Source organism: Carcharhinus amblyrhynchos, chromosome 30, assembly GCF_965287045.1.
Source record: "Carcharhinus amblyrhynchos chromosome 30, sCarAmb.v2.hapA, whole genome shotgun sequence".
Classification (NCBI taxonomy): domain Eukaryota; kingdom Metazoa; phylum Chordata; class Chondrichthyes; order Carcharhiniformes; family Carcharhinidae; genus Carcharhinus; species Carcharhinus amblyrhynchos.
The window spans coordinates 20,863,937-20,881,532 of NC_137353.1; the positions used below are offsets into that span (position 1 = coordinate 20,863,937).

The window sequence follows — 17,596 nt, forward strand, 5'->3', positions numbered from 1 at the left end:
GGGATTCTACAGTGATGGGGAGAGATAGTTTTGGTGATGGAGAGAATAACTGGCTGGAAGCTCACCTTACTCCTACATCTAGAGGAATCAGTATAAAACAATCTAAATGCATATTTTTGTTACAGAACAATGTTTGAATTGCTGAATTGATGCAAATATCAAAATGCTTTCTAAATGATTTAGAAAGGCAATGCTTTGTTTACACTGAATAAATGTTATAGGTGAATGACAAAAATTACATATCCATTTCCTACCCATTAAGAAATAAAATCTTACATTTATATAGCACCTATCCTAATTACAGAATGTTCCAAAATGTTTTACAACCAATTCTTTTTCATAGAATGGAGTCATAGAATCCCTACAGTGCAGAAAGAGGCCATTTGGCCCATCAAGTCTGCACCGATCACAGTCCCACCCAGGCTCTATTCCCATAAATCCATATATTTACCCTGCTAATCTCCCTGACGCTGGGGACAATTTAGCATGGGTAATCAACCTAGCCCGCACATCTTTGGCCTTTGGGAGGAAACCCATGCAGACACGGGGAGAATGTGCAAACTCTACACAGGCGGTAACCCAAGGCCGGAATTGAACCCAGTTTCCTGGCGCTGTGAGGCAGCAGTGCTAACCACTGTGACACCCATGTGCCACCATGCTGCCCATATGATGTGTAGCCATTATTGAAGTAGGAAACACAGCAGCCAGTTTGCACAGAGACTTAATTAGAGTCTGTATCTGCATGTAAAGAATGGCAAATTGGTGAGGTATCTTTACCAAACACTTGCTGCAGAACAGCAGCAACCCCAAAACTGAAGTGCACAAAATTGCGTCCAGATTATTGCCAGAATTTTACCACCTCGCCCGCCCGTAAGATCCTGCCCGAGGCCAATGGGGAATGCTGTTCTGCGAGTCTCTCTCATCCTGATTTTGGGGTGGGCAAGGTGGTAAAATTCCAGCCTATGTGTTTTTACTGATGGATAAACATTGGTCAAGAAGAACTCTTTGAAATTGTGCCGTGAGATATTTTGGGTCCACATGAGAGGGCAAAGCGGTCCCTCAGTATAATCTTTCATCAGACAGCCAGCATCTCCAACAGAGCAGCACTCCGTCAGCACTGCACCAGAGAGCCAGCTTCAGATTTTAGGCTTAATTTTCCGAAATGAGACTTGACAGCCTCAAACCTTCCGACTCTGAGGCACGAATCTTACTGCTTGATACTGCATATTATCAGACCATCTTCTGTGAGTCACTTAGCTGCCTCCCATGGAGTTCTCAGGCCTATAGAACAGATTAAATATACGTTCCAATGATGTGAATCTCTCTCTCTCTCTCGTTCTGTCCATCTGCCTATACTTAGGACTCATCTGTGAATCAGAAATAGCTTTTCTGAAAGCTCCAGCTGTGAAACAAAATGGTTCAAATTAGTGAATAAGAAATATGGACAAGCATAAAAGTAGACTTGCTTTTAGCATGGTGAACAAGGTACAGGTTTGACATCAACTTAGTCATGAAAACCTTCTGGAATCCTATCATCAAACTCTCCATTTGCATCCAATGCAACTCCACTGATTAATATTGCATCAATGCTTTGTGTGGTGCTTACCTGGTCTGGCCTACATGTGACTCCAGATCTACAACATGGTTGACTCTCAACTGCCCTCTGAACAGAAACAATTAGGGATGGGCAATAAATGCCAGCCAGCCAGCGATGCCCATATCCCACAAATGAATAAAAAAGGTGTTCATAAGTAACTGTGTCTCCCAGGAAAGCTGTCGTGAACTAGTATGCTGAGGAGGCTTGATGATAGAACATTGAGTCTGTGAGAGACTTGCATTCTTCTGATTCCCCATGACTTTGTCATTCTTCAAATAGAAGTCTGACATTGAACATTATCAAGTTATTTAGCCACTCGGGGCCATGATGGTAAATCCCAATTCCTATTCCTCACCCACTGTCAATATTTCTTCCTGCATGGATTACCAGAGGGTGTTTTGGAGCAATGGCCAAGACAGATCTTTTTCTCCTTTAACCAAGGTGCATTGTATCATTGGCCAGTGGGACGGCACAGTGGCACAGTGGTTAGCACTGCTCCCTCAAACCGCCAAGGACCCAGGTTCAATTCTGGTCTTGGGTCACTATCTGTGTATGCACATTCTCCCCGTGTCTTCCTGGGTTTCCTCCAGATGCTCCAATTTCCTCTCACAGTCCACAGATGTGTGGGTGAGGTGGATTGGTCCTGCTAAATTACTCCTTAGCATCAAAGAGTAAGTATGTGGAGTTGCCGGGATAGGACTTGGGTGGTATTGTGGTCAGTGCAGATTTGATGGGTCAAATGGCCTCCTTCTGCACTGTAGGGATTCTCTGGCCCAGGTGAGATGAATTGAACCTGCACACAACCAACCAGCACCTTAGCAGATACTCTGATGAACAGTCATCCAGACTCAAAACGTTGGCTTTATTCTCCCTCCAGGGATGTTGTCAGACCCACTAAGATTTTCCAGCATTTTTTGTTTCCATCTTAGGTGACACTTTGGGTTCGATTTTAACCTTGGGCAGGAATCCAGCCAAGCGGCTGTGTCCATCTGTGAGTGCTAGTAGTTAGGCTTGACTGAAACAAGCTGGGCCTCAGCTTAGTGTTAACCAATGTGGCTATTAGATCAGCCAAGAAGGTCAGCCATGAGGAAGTCACCCACCAGCACAGACCCAGAGCCCTGGGAGGAAATTCCCAGCAGCGTGGGGGGGATGGGGTGATCACAGGGCAGGATAAGCCCAACGTTTCCTGGTGGGATCAGACGGAGTGTTCTTCCTCTCTGACCTGACAGGTTCTTTTCTCTCTCCAGCTTTGTCATTTTTTTAATCACACAAATGTCTGATTTCTCTCAGTAGAAAATGGAATTTGTGATAATTGAAGCTTGTAACTAAACAGCTTTCAGAAATGTGCAAAGAACATTGTAAAAACATTTCGCTTTATTCACCATTCCTCCATTATTCAGACCAGGGTTAAAATGGTGCTTGGTGTTAACGAAGCTCGGTCTATATATTTACCATTGCGGTGGACCAGACCGGGGCGTGGTGGGAGAGGGGAGGGGAGGGGGCTGTGGGGTGGTGGGGTGGGCGGGGGGGTCGTCTGGCAATGTCCATGCTACATTTTAACACCTTGGTTACTTCCAGGTGAGTTAAATCTGGCTGCTAGAATCTCTGAATTTAATCTTACAAAATCACAGATGAGAACCGGATATAATCAATTGGAATAAATTCACATGGCTAATAAAAAGAAAAGTACAAGTACAGAATAAGGTTATGGAAATAGATATTTACACTCTTCCCACCCTTCCCTCTTTCACTTCTGCCCTCGTGATGTTTTGTTTCTCTTGATTCAGATGCTACAGGTATCCTACATCACACGCGTGTATGTGTGTGAGTATATGTGCGAATATGCCTGTGTGGTAAGTGTGTCTGCTTCCCAATCCGTTCATCTCTCCATTTGTGTGTCTCTTTCTCGTTCTCAGTATCTGTCTCCCTGTAGTGTGTCGTCGCTCTCCTATATTTGCAAAATCTTTAATAACCAGGAAACTAAACAAAAGGAGAATCTTGAACAGAAAAGTTTACAAGATTTATAAACAGTATCATCAGTGAAATGAGCACAGAATCCGGATCTAAACTGCAGCGTTAGTCAGCTCTCAGCCACACCACACAGCTTGCCCAGCAAAACAAGAGGTTGCAGTATTTCCTCCATTCCAAACTCCCATCACAATTTCAATGCTCCTGACATCAAAAATACACATTCATTATACATCATTTTATCTTAACAAAATTTGCATTTCCTTCTGAAGTGTTGTGTGGGTGCAGAGTTTTAATTGTATCTTACAAATTCTTTCTTTGGCTGTGTCTGCCTCTGTCTATTCAGTTGTGTTTTTCTCTGCATGTGTGTGTGCCTGTATGCGTGTACATGCATATGTTTTTGAATGTTTGCACATGCATGTGTATGTATGCATGTGTGTGTATGTGCACGTGTATGTCTGTGTTTTTATATTTATGAACGTATTTGCTTTTGAGAGTGTGTGCATGGGAAAATATGTATGCAGATATGCCTGTGTGTACATGTTTGTGTATGCGTGTGTGCACGTGAGTATGCATGTACGTGTGCATGTATGTATGCACATGCATGAGTATGTGTGTGTGTGCCTGTGTGTGCGTGCACATGTGCAAGTATACCTGTATGCGTGTATGTGTGTGTGTGCGTGCGTGAGTATGTGTATGAATGTGTGTGTGTGTGGTGCGTGCATCTCCCTCCCGATCTGTTTACCCCTCCATTTGTGTGTGTCTCTCTCTTTCTGTGCATCTGTGTGTCTTTGTCTGTCTCCCTTTGTGTCTGTGTCTGTCTCCTTATGTTGTGTCTTCATTCTCCTTAATCTACAAAATCTCTAATGACCAGGAAACTAAACAAAAGGAGAATTTTAAAAAAAGAAAATAATTGACAAGATTTATAAACAGTAATTTTCTATACAAACAGTAATACGGTTGAAATGGTAACACAGCAATTTCTGTGCTCCTAAAAAAAAACTCACTAAATTACACACAACATGAACCCAACACTGATCACCAAATTCTAATTGTACTTTGCTGGATCTCGGTGAGGTATATATTAGTATTTGATTGGGATTCCTGCTTAACTTCTACAACAAATGACATTCTTTAAAGACTTTCTCGTTAAATAAGTCTGCATGTATTTTTTAATTTTTGTTATATTTTGCTTCTCAAATAAAACAAACTAAAATTTGATTCCAAAACTTCTTTTTTCTTTGCATGTTTCTTCTCGTGTCAAAGTCTCTTTTTTGCTATTTGTCTTCTCTGCCAGGTTTGACAGCGACCTGCTCATCATGGTGAACTATCTGAGGCGACCTAGCCACGTCTGGAGGAGAAGCGTCCTCCTCATTTAGAACGGTGTTAAAGAGTCGGGACACTTGATGATGTTCCTTCCCGCACGCCTGGCAGCTGCAGTGTATAATTTTCTCCACTAGTTTGTCCACTCTGGGCGTGTCCTCATTGTCAGGACATTCCAACATGACCTGTAACACAAGCCAGGAACACCTTTAATACTCCATCTCCAATTTCTCGTATTGAATTAAAGAAAAAAAAAATCAATGGTTATTCAGGAATCCTGCTGAATAGGAAAGCAGAACGCATGGAAAACAGGAGGTCATTCAGGTTGCAATGACTCAGTATTCCCCAAGTTTGGATTTTAAAAGGCTGCAGATTGGAAAAACCGAAGGAGGTTTCTTTATCCATCCATGGGACATGGGCGTCACTGGCTCACTAATTCATAGAATCCCTACAGTACAGAAGGACCATCAAGTCTGCACCAACAGCCATTGCAGTCTCCCATCCATTGACTCCGTCTATACTTCCCGCTGCCTCGGCAAAGCAGCCAGCGTAATTAAGAACCCCACGCATTCTCTCTTCCACTTTCTTCCTTCAGGAATAAGATACAAAAGTCTGAGGTCACGTATCGACCGACTCAAGAACAGCTTCTTCCCTGCTGCTGTCAGACTCTTAAATGGACTTACCTTGCATTAAGTTGATCTTTCTCTACCCCCTAGCTATGGCTGTAACATTATGTTCTCTCGTTTTCTTCTCTATGAACAATATATTTTGTCTGTATAGCGCACAAGAAACAACACTTTTCACTGTATGTTAATACATGTGACAATAATAAATCAAATCAAATCAAACAATCCCACCCGGGCCCTATTTCTGTAACCCCACGTTTACCCCACTAATCCCTATAATCTATACATCTTGGGACACTTTGGGGCAATTTAGCAAGGCCAATCAGCCTAACCTGCACATCTTTGTAGGGAACCGGAGCACCCGGGGGAAACCCACGCAGACACGGAGAGGACATGCAGACTCCGCACAGACAGTGACCTGAGGTCGGAATTGAATCTGGGTCCCTGGCACTGCGAACCACCCTTCAAGAAGGCCATGCTTTGAGTTGACGCTTTTCCATCGGATAAGAGAGACTTTGAGGTGCGATAGATCACAGGTAACCAGACTGGGAGGCAAACAATTACTTACAATTTCCCACATGGACTGTGCTGGCATGCAGGAGTCACAGTGAACAAGGGACTCAGTGGACTGTGGAAAAGTGTTGGGCACGCTGTAGCTGAAGCACTGGCCAAGACACGCTCTGAGGGAGGGAACAAAGCAGGTACGTTATCATACGTAAAGAGGATATTCACTTTCTTCACTACAATAAAACCAGATCGATCCCATCACCTGATAATCAGCAATTACTATTCAGAATTATGAGGGACATAGGAAGAAACTTTCCCCTTAGCAGTGGGGTCAGTAACCAGGGGGCACAGATTTAAGGTAAGGAGCAGGAGATTGATGGGATTTGAGGAAAGACGTTTCACCCAGAGGGTGGTGGGAACCTGGAACTCGCTGCCTGAAAGGGTGGGAGGGGCAGGAACCCCCACAACATTTAAGAAGCATTTAGATGAACACTTGAAATATCAAAGCACAAAGACTACGGATGAAGAGCTGGAAAATGGGATTGGAATAAATAGGTGTTTGATGGCTGGTGCAGGCATGACAGGCTGAATGGCCTCTTCCTGTGCTGTAAAACTTTACGACCCTATGGGTGGGATTTTACAGCCTTGCTCGAGCGAGACCAGGAGTTCCCAACTGAGGTCAATGGACATTTCCGTTTTCTGCCCCTCGCTCGCTCCAATTCTGTGTAATTTAGAGTATTGTGTACAGTTTTGGTCACCTAGTTACAGGAAGGATGTAAATAAGTTTGAAAGAGTGCAGAGAAGGTTCACAAGGAGTGAATGCAAGCAGGCTTTTTCCACTGAGATTAGGGGAGAAAAAAACCAGAGGGTATGGGTTAAGGGTGAAAGGAGAAAAGTTTAATGGGAAAATTAAGGGGGGGCTTCTTCACGCAGAGAGTGGTGGGAGTGTGGAATGAGCTGCCGGATAAAGTGGTAAATGCAGGGTCACTTTTAACATTTAAGAAAAACTTGGATGGGTTGATGGATGAAAGGGGTGTGGAAGGATATGGTCCAAGTGCAGATCAGTGGGACCAGGCAAGAAATGGTTCAGCACAGACAAGAAGGGCCAAAAGGCCTGTTTCTGAGCTGTAATTTTCTATGGTTCTATGTGGCACGTGGGATGGTAGAATTCCAGCCGATGATTCTAACTACACCTGGAAGAATGACACAAAGTTGTTCACACTTTTAATTTGTCCTTGCCCACGTCCTTCACTCTGTGAGCCCGGATACACAAGCTAATCAATAACGTTACTTGTGATATTTATTGAGTGAATGAGTGGCTAACTGAGCAAAGAAAATAGGCCACTAAATGCCACAATGAAACAACTCTTTACCTGAGCCCCATGGTTTCGGACTCCCTGTAAATGGTGTGATATTCTAATGATGCCTTTTACAAGTTGCCACTCTAGGCAGGCTGGCAGTCCGTCAGTGCGCGGCTGGGAGCCGCAGTGCTCATTTACACCTCCAATAAACCCAGACAACAGGAAAGCAGCTGGTTCTCACCAGGCGCTTGGCCAGATGAAGGGCAGATGCAGCGTATCTGTCGCCAGAGGGCCAGCAAATTGAAACCTCATCAAAGCCATCAGACATCCAGCTGCTAGGTGGAACCAGCAAACAGCCCAAAATCCCAATCAGCAACACTGGGTTTTAAGTGCTTCCCAGCCTCTCATCCCTTGCTGCCGTCTGGATATCTCGAGTCACTGCAGGAACAGCTGAGGTCTTTCCGAGGAAGAATGTATCACTTAATTGCAGACTGACAGCAGCAGCAGTTTTCAGATCAATGTCAAATCTCAAAACTCTCATCCATCTACTTCCACACCACTGAAACCAAGTCAAAACACTGGATTAAAGGCCATTTTTTACCCAGATTGCAAACCAGCTCATACAATTCAATCCTCTGTGTCACTTTTCCCAAAACATATGGGGCGGTATGGTGATTAGCATCGCTTCCTCACAGTGCCAGGGACCCAAGTTCGATTCCGGCTTGGATCACTGTCTGTGTGGAGTTTGCACGTTCTCCCAATGCCTGAGTGGGTTTCCTCTGGGTGCTCTGGTTTCCTCCCACAGTTCAAAGATGTGCAGGTTATGTTGACTGGTCATGCTACATTGTCCCTTAGTGTCCCAAGATGTGTAGGTTAGGGAGATTAACCATGGTAAATGTGTGGGATGGCGGGGTTGGGAGGAGGAAGCCTGGGCGAGGTACTCTGTCAGAGAGAGTTGGTGCAGACTTGATGGGCCAAATGGCCTCCCACTGCACTGCAGCGATTCTATGAGTTATTGGAATTGAATCCAGATGTCCCAGAATGAAAAGTTAGAGGGATTAGTGGGGCTGCCGTCAGTGGTGGTGGAGGCAAACTTGTTGGGGTCTTTTAAGAGACTTCTGGATGAGTACATGGGATTTAATGGGATTGAGGGTTATAGATAGGCCTGGTAGGTATGGACATGATCAGCGCAACTTGTGGGCTGAAGGGCCTGTTTGTGCTGTAGTGTTCTATGTTCTAAATATGTGGGGTTGCGTAGATAGGGTCTGGGTGGGAATGTTTTCCCTGCAGACTTGAAGGACTATGTGGCCTCCTTCAGCACTGTAGGATTTTATGATTCTTTGATGTTAGAATAATGGCTCCGAGGAACAACAGGAAACTATTTGGCCCAACAAGCCCTTTTCCACTGCCCACCTTCTGTTGATATCCCTCTATTTCTCCTCTGCACAAATCCACCCAACTGTCTCGTTAGAAAACGCGCGAAGGCATACGAGAATGTTCGGAAAAAGATCGACTGGAATAGTTTCAGGGATCAAGGACTTTTCAGGTACCTGGATAGACTGGAGATACCAGAGTTGTTCTCCTTAGAGCAAAGAAGGAGGTACGATTGAGGTTTCAAAAATCCATGTAGAGCTCTCTGAAATAACTCCTCAGAGGCCCGTGTCCCCTCACCAGATTCCCTTTAGTTACAAACTCAATTCCACTCCTAAGAGCGTTTCAGACACAAAGTCAGAATCTGGAGTGTCGGTAGATCTGACACTCCTCATGTACACCAGTGAGACTCCCTGATTGGGTAGGCAATCATTGCCTCAATCAGGGAGCTCATACTCCAACAGGCCAACCTCATGGGCCTCGTTGAAGTCATTACAGTCTCGACACAGAAAAATGGTTCTCATTGGCGGGAGAGCGTGGAACAATAGGACACCCATTTAATGGTGATTGTAAGCAATTTTGATCTGGAATGCACTTCCCAAAAGGCAGGTAGATTCAATCCTGGTTTTCAAAAGGGTAAAAGAAGTTGCAGGACAGAGGGCAATGAAATTAGGTGGGGCGGGTGGGGGACAGTGAAATTAGATATAAGTGAGGGAGGGAGTGGGGCAGTGAAATTAGATGGGGGAGGCAGTGAAATTAGATATAAGTGGGGGACGGAGGGAGGGAGGGAGGGCAGTGAAATTAGATGGGGGGACAGTGAAATTAGATATAAGTGGGGGAGGGAGGGGGCAGTGAAATTAGATGGTTCGCACCTGCAGAGGATTGGCATGGTGTCGATGGACCGCATGGCCTCCCTTGTGCTGTAAACACTCAATGATTCTAGGAGCTTATTGATACTGTCTGCTTTGATGGCCTTCCCTGGGAAGTTGTTCCCCAAATTGATGACTCTTTATATAATAAAACTCCTCCTGTTTGGACTTCTTAACCATAACTGAAGGTGACAAGTGCACACACTGAGCTTGTGAGAATGTAGCAGGGGGCTAACTGTAACCATAAGCTTGAGGGAAATATGGCTGACTGACTGAAAGATTGAGGAGAGATACTATGGAATTTGATATTCCCTAAATATTGGGATTGTCCAGACAGACCACACGTTGAGCTTTTTATTGAACTCAAGTAGAGTTTAGAAAGCTATTTGAACACAGTGCTGTTTTTTAATACCTACCTGTTCTGGATGGATTTTGACTCACATCCTGTGTGCCCAACTATCTGGGTGATACTCTTTGCTTCACACCAAGCGCTCTTATCTGGAAACAGTGCCAGTTTGTTGATGGGAGGTGGCGCTGCAACAACTAGAGTTGGCAGCAAAATACCCAACAAGGACCAACACATCATCGTCAACTGCTCCACCATGGTCCTAGAGAGAAAAAGATGCCAATTAGCAATGAGCGATCATCTGAAAGAATAGCCTAGATCAGAGATGGATCTACCTGAGGCTGCAGGAAGGAGAATGAGATGTTGTTTCCATCTGTGGGGTACATCCTCTCCCTTGCTTCCTGCCTCGCATCTCTCCAAATCCATCAATCAGTCCCATTTTCTCCAGACACAATAGCATATAAACAGGGTAAAAGCTCACCAAGAAAGAAGTTGAGCACAAACATGGAGTCATTTTGGAAGCAGAAAGGCCAATGCATCCATTACGATGAGCTGCAGTTTCCATGTCACAGCTTCATTGTGCTGGAATAAAGGGTGTGGATCTGACCCAATTTAACTCATCCAGACACACACATGAACACATGAATCAAGAGTATGAGTACTCTCTGACCCTACTCCACCATTCGATAAGATCATGGCTGGTCAGTCTGTGGCCTTCTGTCTACCCCCAATAACCTTTCACCCCTTTACTGATCAAGAATCTATAAGCCTCTGCTCTGGAAACACTCTGCTTCCACAGCCTTTGAGGAAGGCAGTTCCAAAATCTCAACCCTCTGAGATAAAATACCTTCTCATCTCTGAATTAAATGGAAGATGCCTTACTTTTAAACAGTGGCCCCGAGTTCTAGATTCTCCCACAACAGGAAACCTCCTCTCCACATCCACCCTGTTAAGATCCCTCAGGATTTTATATGTTTTAATCAAGTTGCTTCTTACTCGTCTAAAATTCAGCAGATACAAGCCTAAACTGTCCAAACAACGAGCCTATTCCAGGAAGCAATCTAAAAAACCTTCTCTAAACTGCTTCTAATGCGTCTTTCCTTAAATAAGGAAACCAATACTATACACAGTACTCCAGAAGTCCTATACAACTGAAGCATAACCTCTCTACCTTTATATTCAATTCATAGAGGTAGAACATAGCAGCTGTGGCGAAAAAAAATCACCAATATACAGTACAGAAGGAGGCCATTCAGCCCACTGAGTCTGCACCTACTCTCCATTATAGCATGTTACCCAGACCCTATTCCATAATTCTATGTATTTACCCCACTAATCCCCCTACACATCTTGGGCTATCAAGCAGCAATTTAGTGTGGCCAATACACTGTACATCTGTGGAAGGAAATGAGAGCACCCAGAGAAAACCCATGCAGAAATGGGGAGAATGCACAAACTTCACACAGACAATGATCCAAGGCAAGAATTGAACTTGGGTCCCCGACGCTGTGAGGCAGCAGTGTTAACTTACTATTGTCACCTTACAATAAATGTTAATATTCTAGCCTAAGGCTTCAAAAGTCTCTTTACACATGGAGTAAGGGTTCCCTACATTCCTTACATCAGCACCTTTCAGATGTCTGATTCAGTTGGAATAATGCAACTAAATTTGGGTTCATGGCCACACACACCCAATGCCATTCACATCAAGACAACGTGATCTGGATCTTGAGTTGACAGCTCCATTCTCTCCTTTGGGATTCATTAAGATCAAATGTCAGATCAAGCTCGAGATTGTCTTCTCTTGTCAGCCTGCATCTTATATGTCTGTCTTGTGGGGGACCATGAATTAGATTCCATTTGAATTGGAATTGGTTTTTGGAGCGAGCAAGCAAGGAGATGGATTAAGGGTTCACCCTGCCTACTCTGCTTAGTAACTTTTAAGACAGAATAAGACACGATATGATCACAGTCTCATGTCACACGAGATAGGCACTGCAGTAACATTAGCATTTAATTGACACTGCAATAAAGCAGCAATCATTCCCCTTTTCACCTGGATCCAATAGGGAGATGAAATTAATTTAAGAATTATTGATTAATTTCTTCTCATTTTTCAAAGTTACAAAAATTCCCATTTAAAGTTTTATCATTTCTGAAAATCCTATTGAGTTTTTATAAAGAGGAAGGGTGACATAGTGATGGTGGACTTCCTAAAGTTTCTTCTATTTGTTCCCCAGTGATGAATAGCTCTCATTATCACAGAAACATATACGAAGAAGCTTTCATTTGGGTGTCTTTCACTGATCACTTTAAATCTGTGCCCTCTCATTTTTCTTACTTTCACAAACGGGAACAGTTTCTCCCTATATAATCTGTCCAGAACACCTCATGATTTGAACATCTCTTTAAAAAAAATCTCCTCTTAACCTTCTTTAAGTCAATACAAGGTTCTCTCTCACTGAGAGATATTGGTCATTCAGCCTGTAAAGAATAATTTATTATTTGTCTTAAATGTCCTGATTTCATAGAATCATAGAATCCCTACAGTGCAGAAGAAGGCTATGCAGCCCATCGAGTCGGCACCAACTCTCCAACAGAGCTCCCATCCAGACCCTATCCCCATAACCCCATGTATTTATCCCTGTAAACTACACATCTTGGAACACAAAGGCGCAACTTAGCCAATTCATCTAACCTGCGCACCTTTGGAGTGTGTGAGGAAACCGGAGCACCCAGAGGAAACTCACGTAGACATAGGGAGAACACGTAAACTCCACACAGGCTGTCACCTAAGGCCAGTATTGAATCCAGGTTCCTGGCGCTCTGAGGCAGCTGTGCTAACCAGGAAGACTGGGCAGGCAATGGCCTAGTGGTATTATCACTGGACTATAAATCCAAAAACTCAGCTAATGTTCTGGGGATCCGGGTTCAAATTCCACCACGGCAGATGGTGGCATTTGAATTCAATAAAAAATACCTGGAGTTAAGAATCTGCTGATGACCATGAAACCATTGTTGATTGTCAGAAAAACCCAGCTGGTTCACTAATATCCTTTAGGAAAGAAAATGCTGACCTTACCCAGTCCAACCTACATGACTCCAGGGCCAAAGCAATGCGGTTGACTCTCAACGGCCCTCCAAAGGCAACTAGGGATGGGCAATAAACACTGGCCAGCCAGTGACACCCATGTCCTATGAATGAATAAAAGGAAGTGCTGGATAAACCCAGCAGGTCTGTCAGCATCTGTGGGAAGAGAAAGAGTTCTCTTCGTTTTGATTGGGGGATGGGGGGAATCTATAATTATGCTTTATAAATTAATTATTAATCTAAAAGCAGCTCACCTGGGATTATATTCCCTGAATAACATTATGCTGGGAGCATTAATTAGACACATTCAAAGATGTATCCTGAATGGTGTCTCCCCCTCACCAAACCAGCTCAGTAAAGTGAAGCTTCATTGAGACGATTCCAGCAAACATTCACACGTGGGAGTGGTTGTGTTTGCATGAACTCAGCCAAAGTTGGCTCTCTTAAATCAGGGTCCGGGACCGTATGGATGAATTAGCTGGTCATCATGATTAATCCCCAAGCACAGAGAGGGATCAGAGGTTAAACCTTTGGCTTCCTGCCAAGCCAAGGCAGAAATTGTAGAATCTTCAAAGATGCAACAAAAAAATAAGACGCAAAGAGAGAGCTCTCTAACTTACAAAAGGGTCGACAAGTTTCAGGGAACTGAAGCTGAGAGGTATATTTTGGGGTAATGTTACTATGGTTATATGGCTATTTTTGATGTTACAAAGTGCATCGCAGAATAGTTAAAAATTCACCATTAAAAATTACCCCACTCATTACGTCACATAGAAAATAAATCAGCTGCTCCACTTCTAGTAGCAGAATATAGGAATGGTTGGGGACTCTGGGTCTGTACTTGTTGGAGTTTAGAAGGATGAGGGGGGATTTTATTGAAACTTACAGGATGTTGCAAGGCCTGGATAGAGTGGACTTGGAGAGGATGTTTCCACTAGTAGGAAAAACAAGAACCAGAGGGCACAACCTCAGGCTAAAGGAACGTTCCTTTAAAACTGAGATGAGGAGGAATTTCTTCAGCCAGAGAGTGGTGAATCTGTGAAACTCTGCCGCAGAAGGCTGTGGAGGCCAGGTCACTTTAAGAAGAGATAGATAGGTTCTTGATCAACAAGGGGATCAGGGGTCATGGGGAAAGGCAGGAGAATGGGAATGAGAAAAATATCAGATATGATTGAATGGCGGAGCAGATTTGATGGGCCGAGTGGCCAAATTCTGCTCCTATGTCTTATGGTCTTATAATGAACCTCAGATGTGACTCAATCCCTTTCAGACGGCAAGGGACAGGTACGTGAGGGATACACATTGTTACAGCTCCCCTCCTGCTCATGCTATTATTAGGCTACATGTCAGCCAGTTAAGGTAGCCTGGTAATGATCAGGAGTGCAGGCTTCACTCCCTGCTTGATGCTGATGCTGAACATTGAGAGACTCCAGACACAGTCCCTGATCCAATTCTCATGGATTTGGTGAATTCTTAAAGTTTATTTATTAATATCACAAGTAGGCTTACATTAACACTGCAATGAAGTTACTGTGAAAATCCCCTCATCACCACGCTCTGGTACCTGTTCGGGTACACTGAGGGAGAACTTAGCACGGCCAATGCACCTAACCAGCATGTCTTTCAAACAGTGGGAGGAAACCGGAGCACCCGGAGGAAACCCACACAGACACGGGGAGAATGTGCAGACTCCACACAGAGAGCGACCCAAGCCAGGAATTGAACCTATGTCTCTGGCACTGTGAGGCAGCAGTGGTATCTAACCACAGCGCCACTGTGCCGCCCCGGTGCTTGGTCTGAATTGCATCATTCTGCACTTCCCTCCTGATCTATTCAGCTTATCCAGATGAAATCCCAGATCTCCGCACTGTTCCAGAGGAGTCAGTGTCTGTGGAGCACAGAATGGATTGGGAGGAATGTCTTTTACTTGTTTGTAACTACACTGGTGGTGGGGGGGGGAGGGGAGGGAGGGAGGCAACTTCACTTTGCAGAGTCTTCCTGAGTTTGCAAAGGCTGACAGGGTGAATTCGAGACACGACTGTCTCCCTCACCCACGATACAAAACAAAACACGATGTAATTGGTACCAGACTCACAGTAACCAGCTGCACATGTCGCTGGTCGAGTTTATGTGCTCAGCAAATTAGAAAAAGGCTGATTATGCAAAAGAAAGAACAGCCTCTGGATGTGGAAGATGACAGGTCATGAATCATGCTCCTTCCTCCTCAGGGCTTCCATCTTTGAATCTGCTCAAGGTAACGCGATAATTGGCATCGTGTGATTGCCATCCCTTTCGGATAGAGATAGTGCTGAGGTCCCAGAACTAGAACGCAAGATATTTTCTTCCCAAAGATTTGCAACTTTTTCTCAACCTTTCTGTCTCCACGTTTACACGTTGGACTGAATGTTGCAGCGGCAACGATTGCAAAATAGTCAGTGCTCACAACCACTGCTCACACTGGGGCTGACGACATCCTCCAAGTCTGCATGTGCCCAGAATAACACAGAACTCCTCATGTGTCTGTCAGTTGAGTCTACGCTATTCCATAGGGAATGCTATTGAAGTTTCCCTAAACCAAAGTCCCCAAATCAAAATAGACTGAACAAAAACTTCCATTCTTACACTATTAGTGTCACAGTGAGAGCCCTTCAAACAGTTACACCTCGCTGAATGAGGAGTAACTGAGTTTTTAACAGCATACTTCCTATGAAACAGCCTCACTGACCCTGCAAGACTACTTTTGCATTTTTAGGTCGTGAAATGTCTCATTTCCCCACGATAAATTCCACATACTGTAAAATTTATTTTTGCGGTTCGTGATACTTTATCAATTCTTTTAATTCATTCATAATCACTTATTTTGCTGTGTGAAATATTTGGAGTAAAAGTGAAGAATAAACTGCTTTTTATCTTCCAGGTTTACTGTCTGTGAGAATACTTCAACGTGATTGGCTGCTTGTTCTGTTTGTCAACACCCCCTGCTGGCAGTCTCCTGGACTTGGCACCAGATTTAAACTGTCCCTGGGAAGGGGGAAAAGCATCCCACCGAGATTCCGTGATTTTTTTTTTGAAGAACAGTGGCGAGTGCAATCGTTTCACTACAGATCACAACATCCAGTACATTGAAGAAGAGAGGGGGCAGTAGTGAACAAAGTAAAGAAGTTATTGCCCATCGACAGAAGGAGGAAGAGAGGACAAGAGGAACCAGTACAGGAAGCCCACTGAGGCTGGATGTGTTCAATAGTTCAGCAGATGTGGTGAAAACACAGGTGGAGGAAACACAGGTAACAGGAAGAACCAAGCTGTAGTTCCTGGGGAAAGAAAAACAGGTGCTATAAGAACAGGAAGTGGTCATGGGGAATTTCTTCTGAATTGTAAAGGCAGCAGATTAAAGAAAAGACGTATATTCCTTTATTAATGTATTCCCACAAGCCTCAGTTATTTAAGTGGGCTAGCTGTCTTTAGAATGTGCTAACCGTACCTCATTATAAGCTAATTGGATCAATCTGTTTCCAATTAGTTGTGTACACGGTGAGCTGCAGCCAGTGTGCATCTCCAAGAGTTACATATGGTCCCCATCATTCTCCAATATTAGATATGTCACTATGGACAGGTACCAAGTGTAGGTATAGAGGGAACATTGCCATCGTACTTCACTCTGTGGCTGTGAGAATTGATGTGGGATTCACTCAATGGCCAAGGGAGCACGGTCATGCCTCGCACGCAGCACGCGCAACATCGCCGTGCCTCGCACGCAGCACGCGCAACATCGCCGTGCCTCGCACGCAGCACGCGCAACATCGCCGTGCCTCGCACGCAGCACGCGCAACACCATCATGCCTCTCACACAGCACACGCAACACCATCATGCCTCTCACACAGCACACGCAACACCATCATGCCTCTCACACAGCACACGCAACACCATCATGCCTCTCACACAGCACACGCAACACCATCATGCCTCTCACACAGCACACGCAACACCATCATGCCTCTCACACAGCACACGCAACACCATCATGCCTCTCACACAGCACACGCAACACCATCATGGTTTTCCTCCCACAGTCCAAATATGTGCAGTTTCGCTGGATTGGCCATGCTAAATCGTCCCTTGGTGTCCAAAGATTGTAGGTTAGGTGGATTAGCCGTGGTAAATGTGTGGGGTTATGGAGATAGTGGAGGGTAGAGGGCCTGGGTAAGATGCTCTGTCTGAGTGCAGACTCATTGGGCCAAATGGCCTCCTTCTGCACTGTAGGGATTCTATGATTCTATTGCCGTGTCTCTCACCCAGCACACACAACATTGCCGTGTCTCCCACACAACACACGCAACATTGCCGTGTCTCCCACACAACACACGCAACATTGCCGTGTCTCCCACACAACACACGCAACATTGCCGTGTCTCCCACACAACACACGCAACATTGCCGTGTCTCTCACCCAGCACACGCAACATTGCCGTGTCTCTCACCCAGCACACACAACAATCAATGTGACTCTCACACGCAACATCACCATTATATACCCCTTTGACAAGGAGCAATGGCATAGGATTCCGCTAACTCACTTGAACAGAACCTATCATCAGC

General features: G+C 44.6%; 1 protein-coding gene across 5 annotated transcripts in view; it reads right to left on the reverse strand.

The window, feature by feature from the left end:
* Window positions 1-4,345: 4,345 nt before the first annotated feature.
* The window catches only part of nbl1 (NBL1, DAN family BMP antagonist), a 32,395-nt gene continuing 19,144 nt past the window's right edge, over window positions 4,346-17,596 (reverse strand). For all 5 annotated transcript variants that reach the window (XM_080215298.1, XM_080215297.1, XM_080215299.1 and 2 more), the window contains exons 2-4: window positions 9,979-10,170; window positions 6,083-6,194; window positions 4,346-5,073 (exon numbers count right to left, since the gene is read on the reverse strand). In XM_080215298.1, coding sequence (XP_080071424.1) covers window positions 4,843-5,073; window positions 6,083-6,194; window positions 9,979-10,166 — 531 coding nt within the window. In that variant the 5' untranslated portion in view covers window positions 10,167-10,170 and the 3' untranslated portion in view covers window positions 4,346-4,842. The remainder of the gene's footprint in view (window positions 5,074-6,082; window positions 6,195-9,978; window positions 10,171-17,596) is intronic.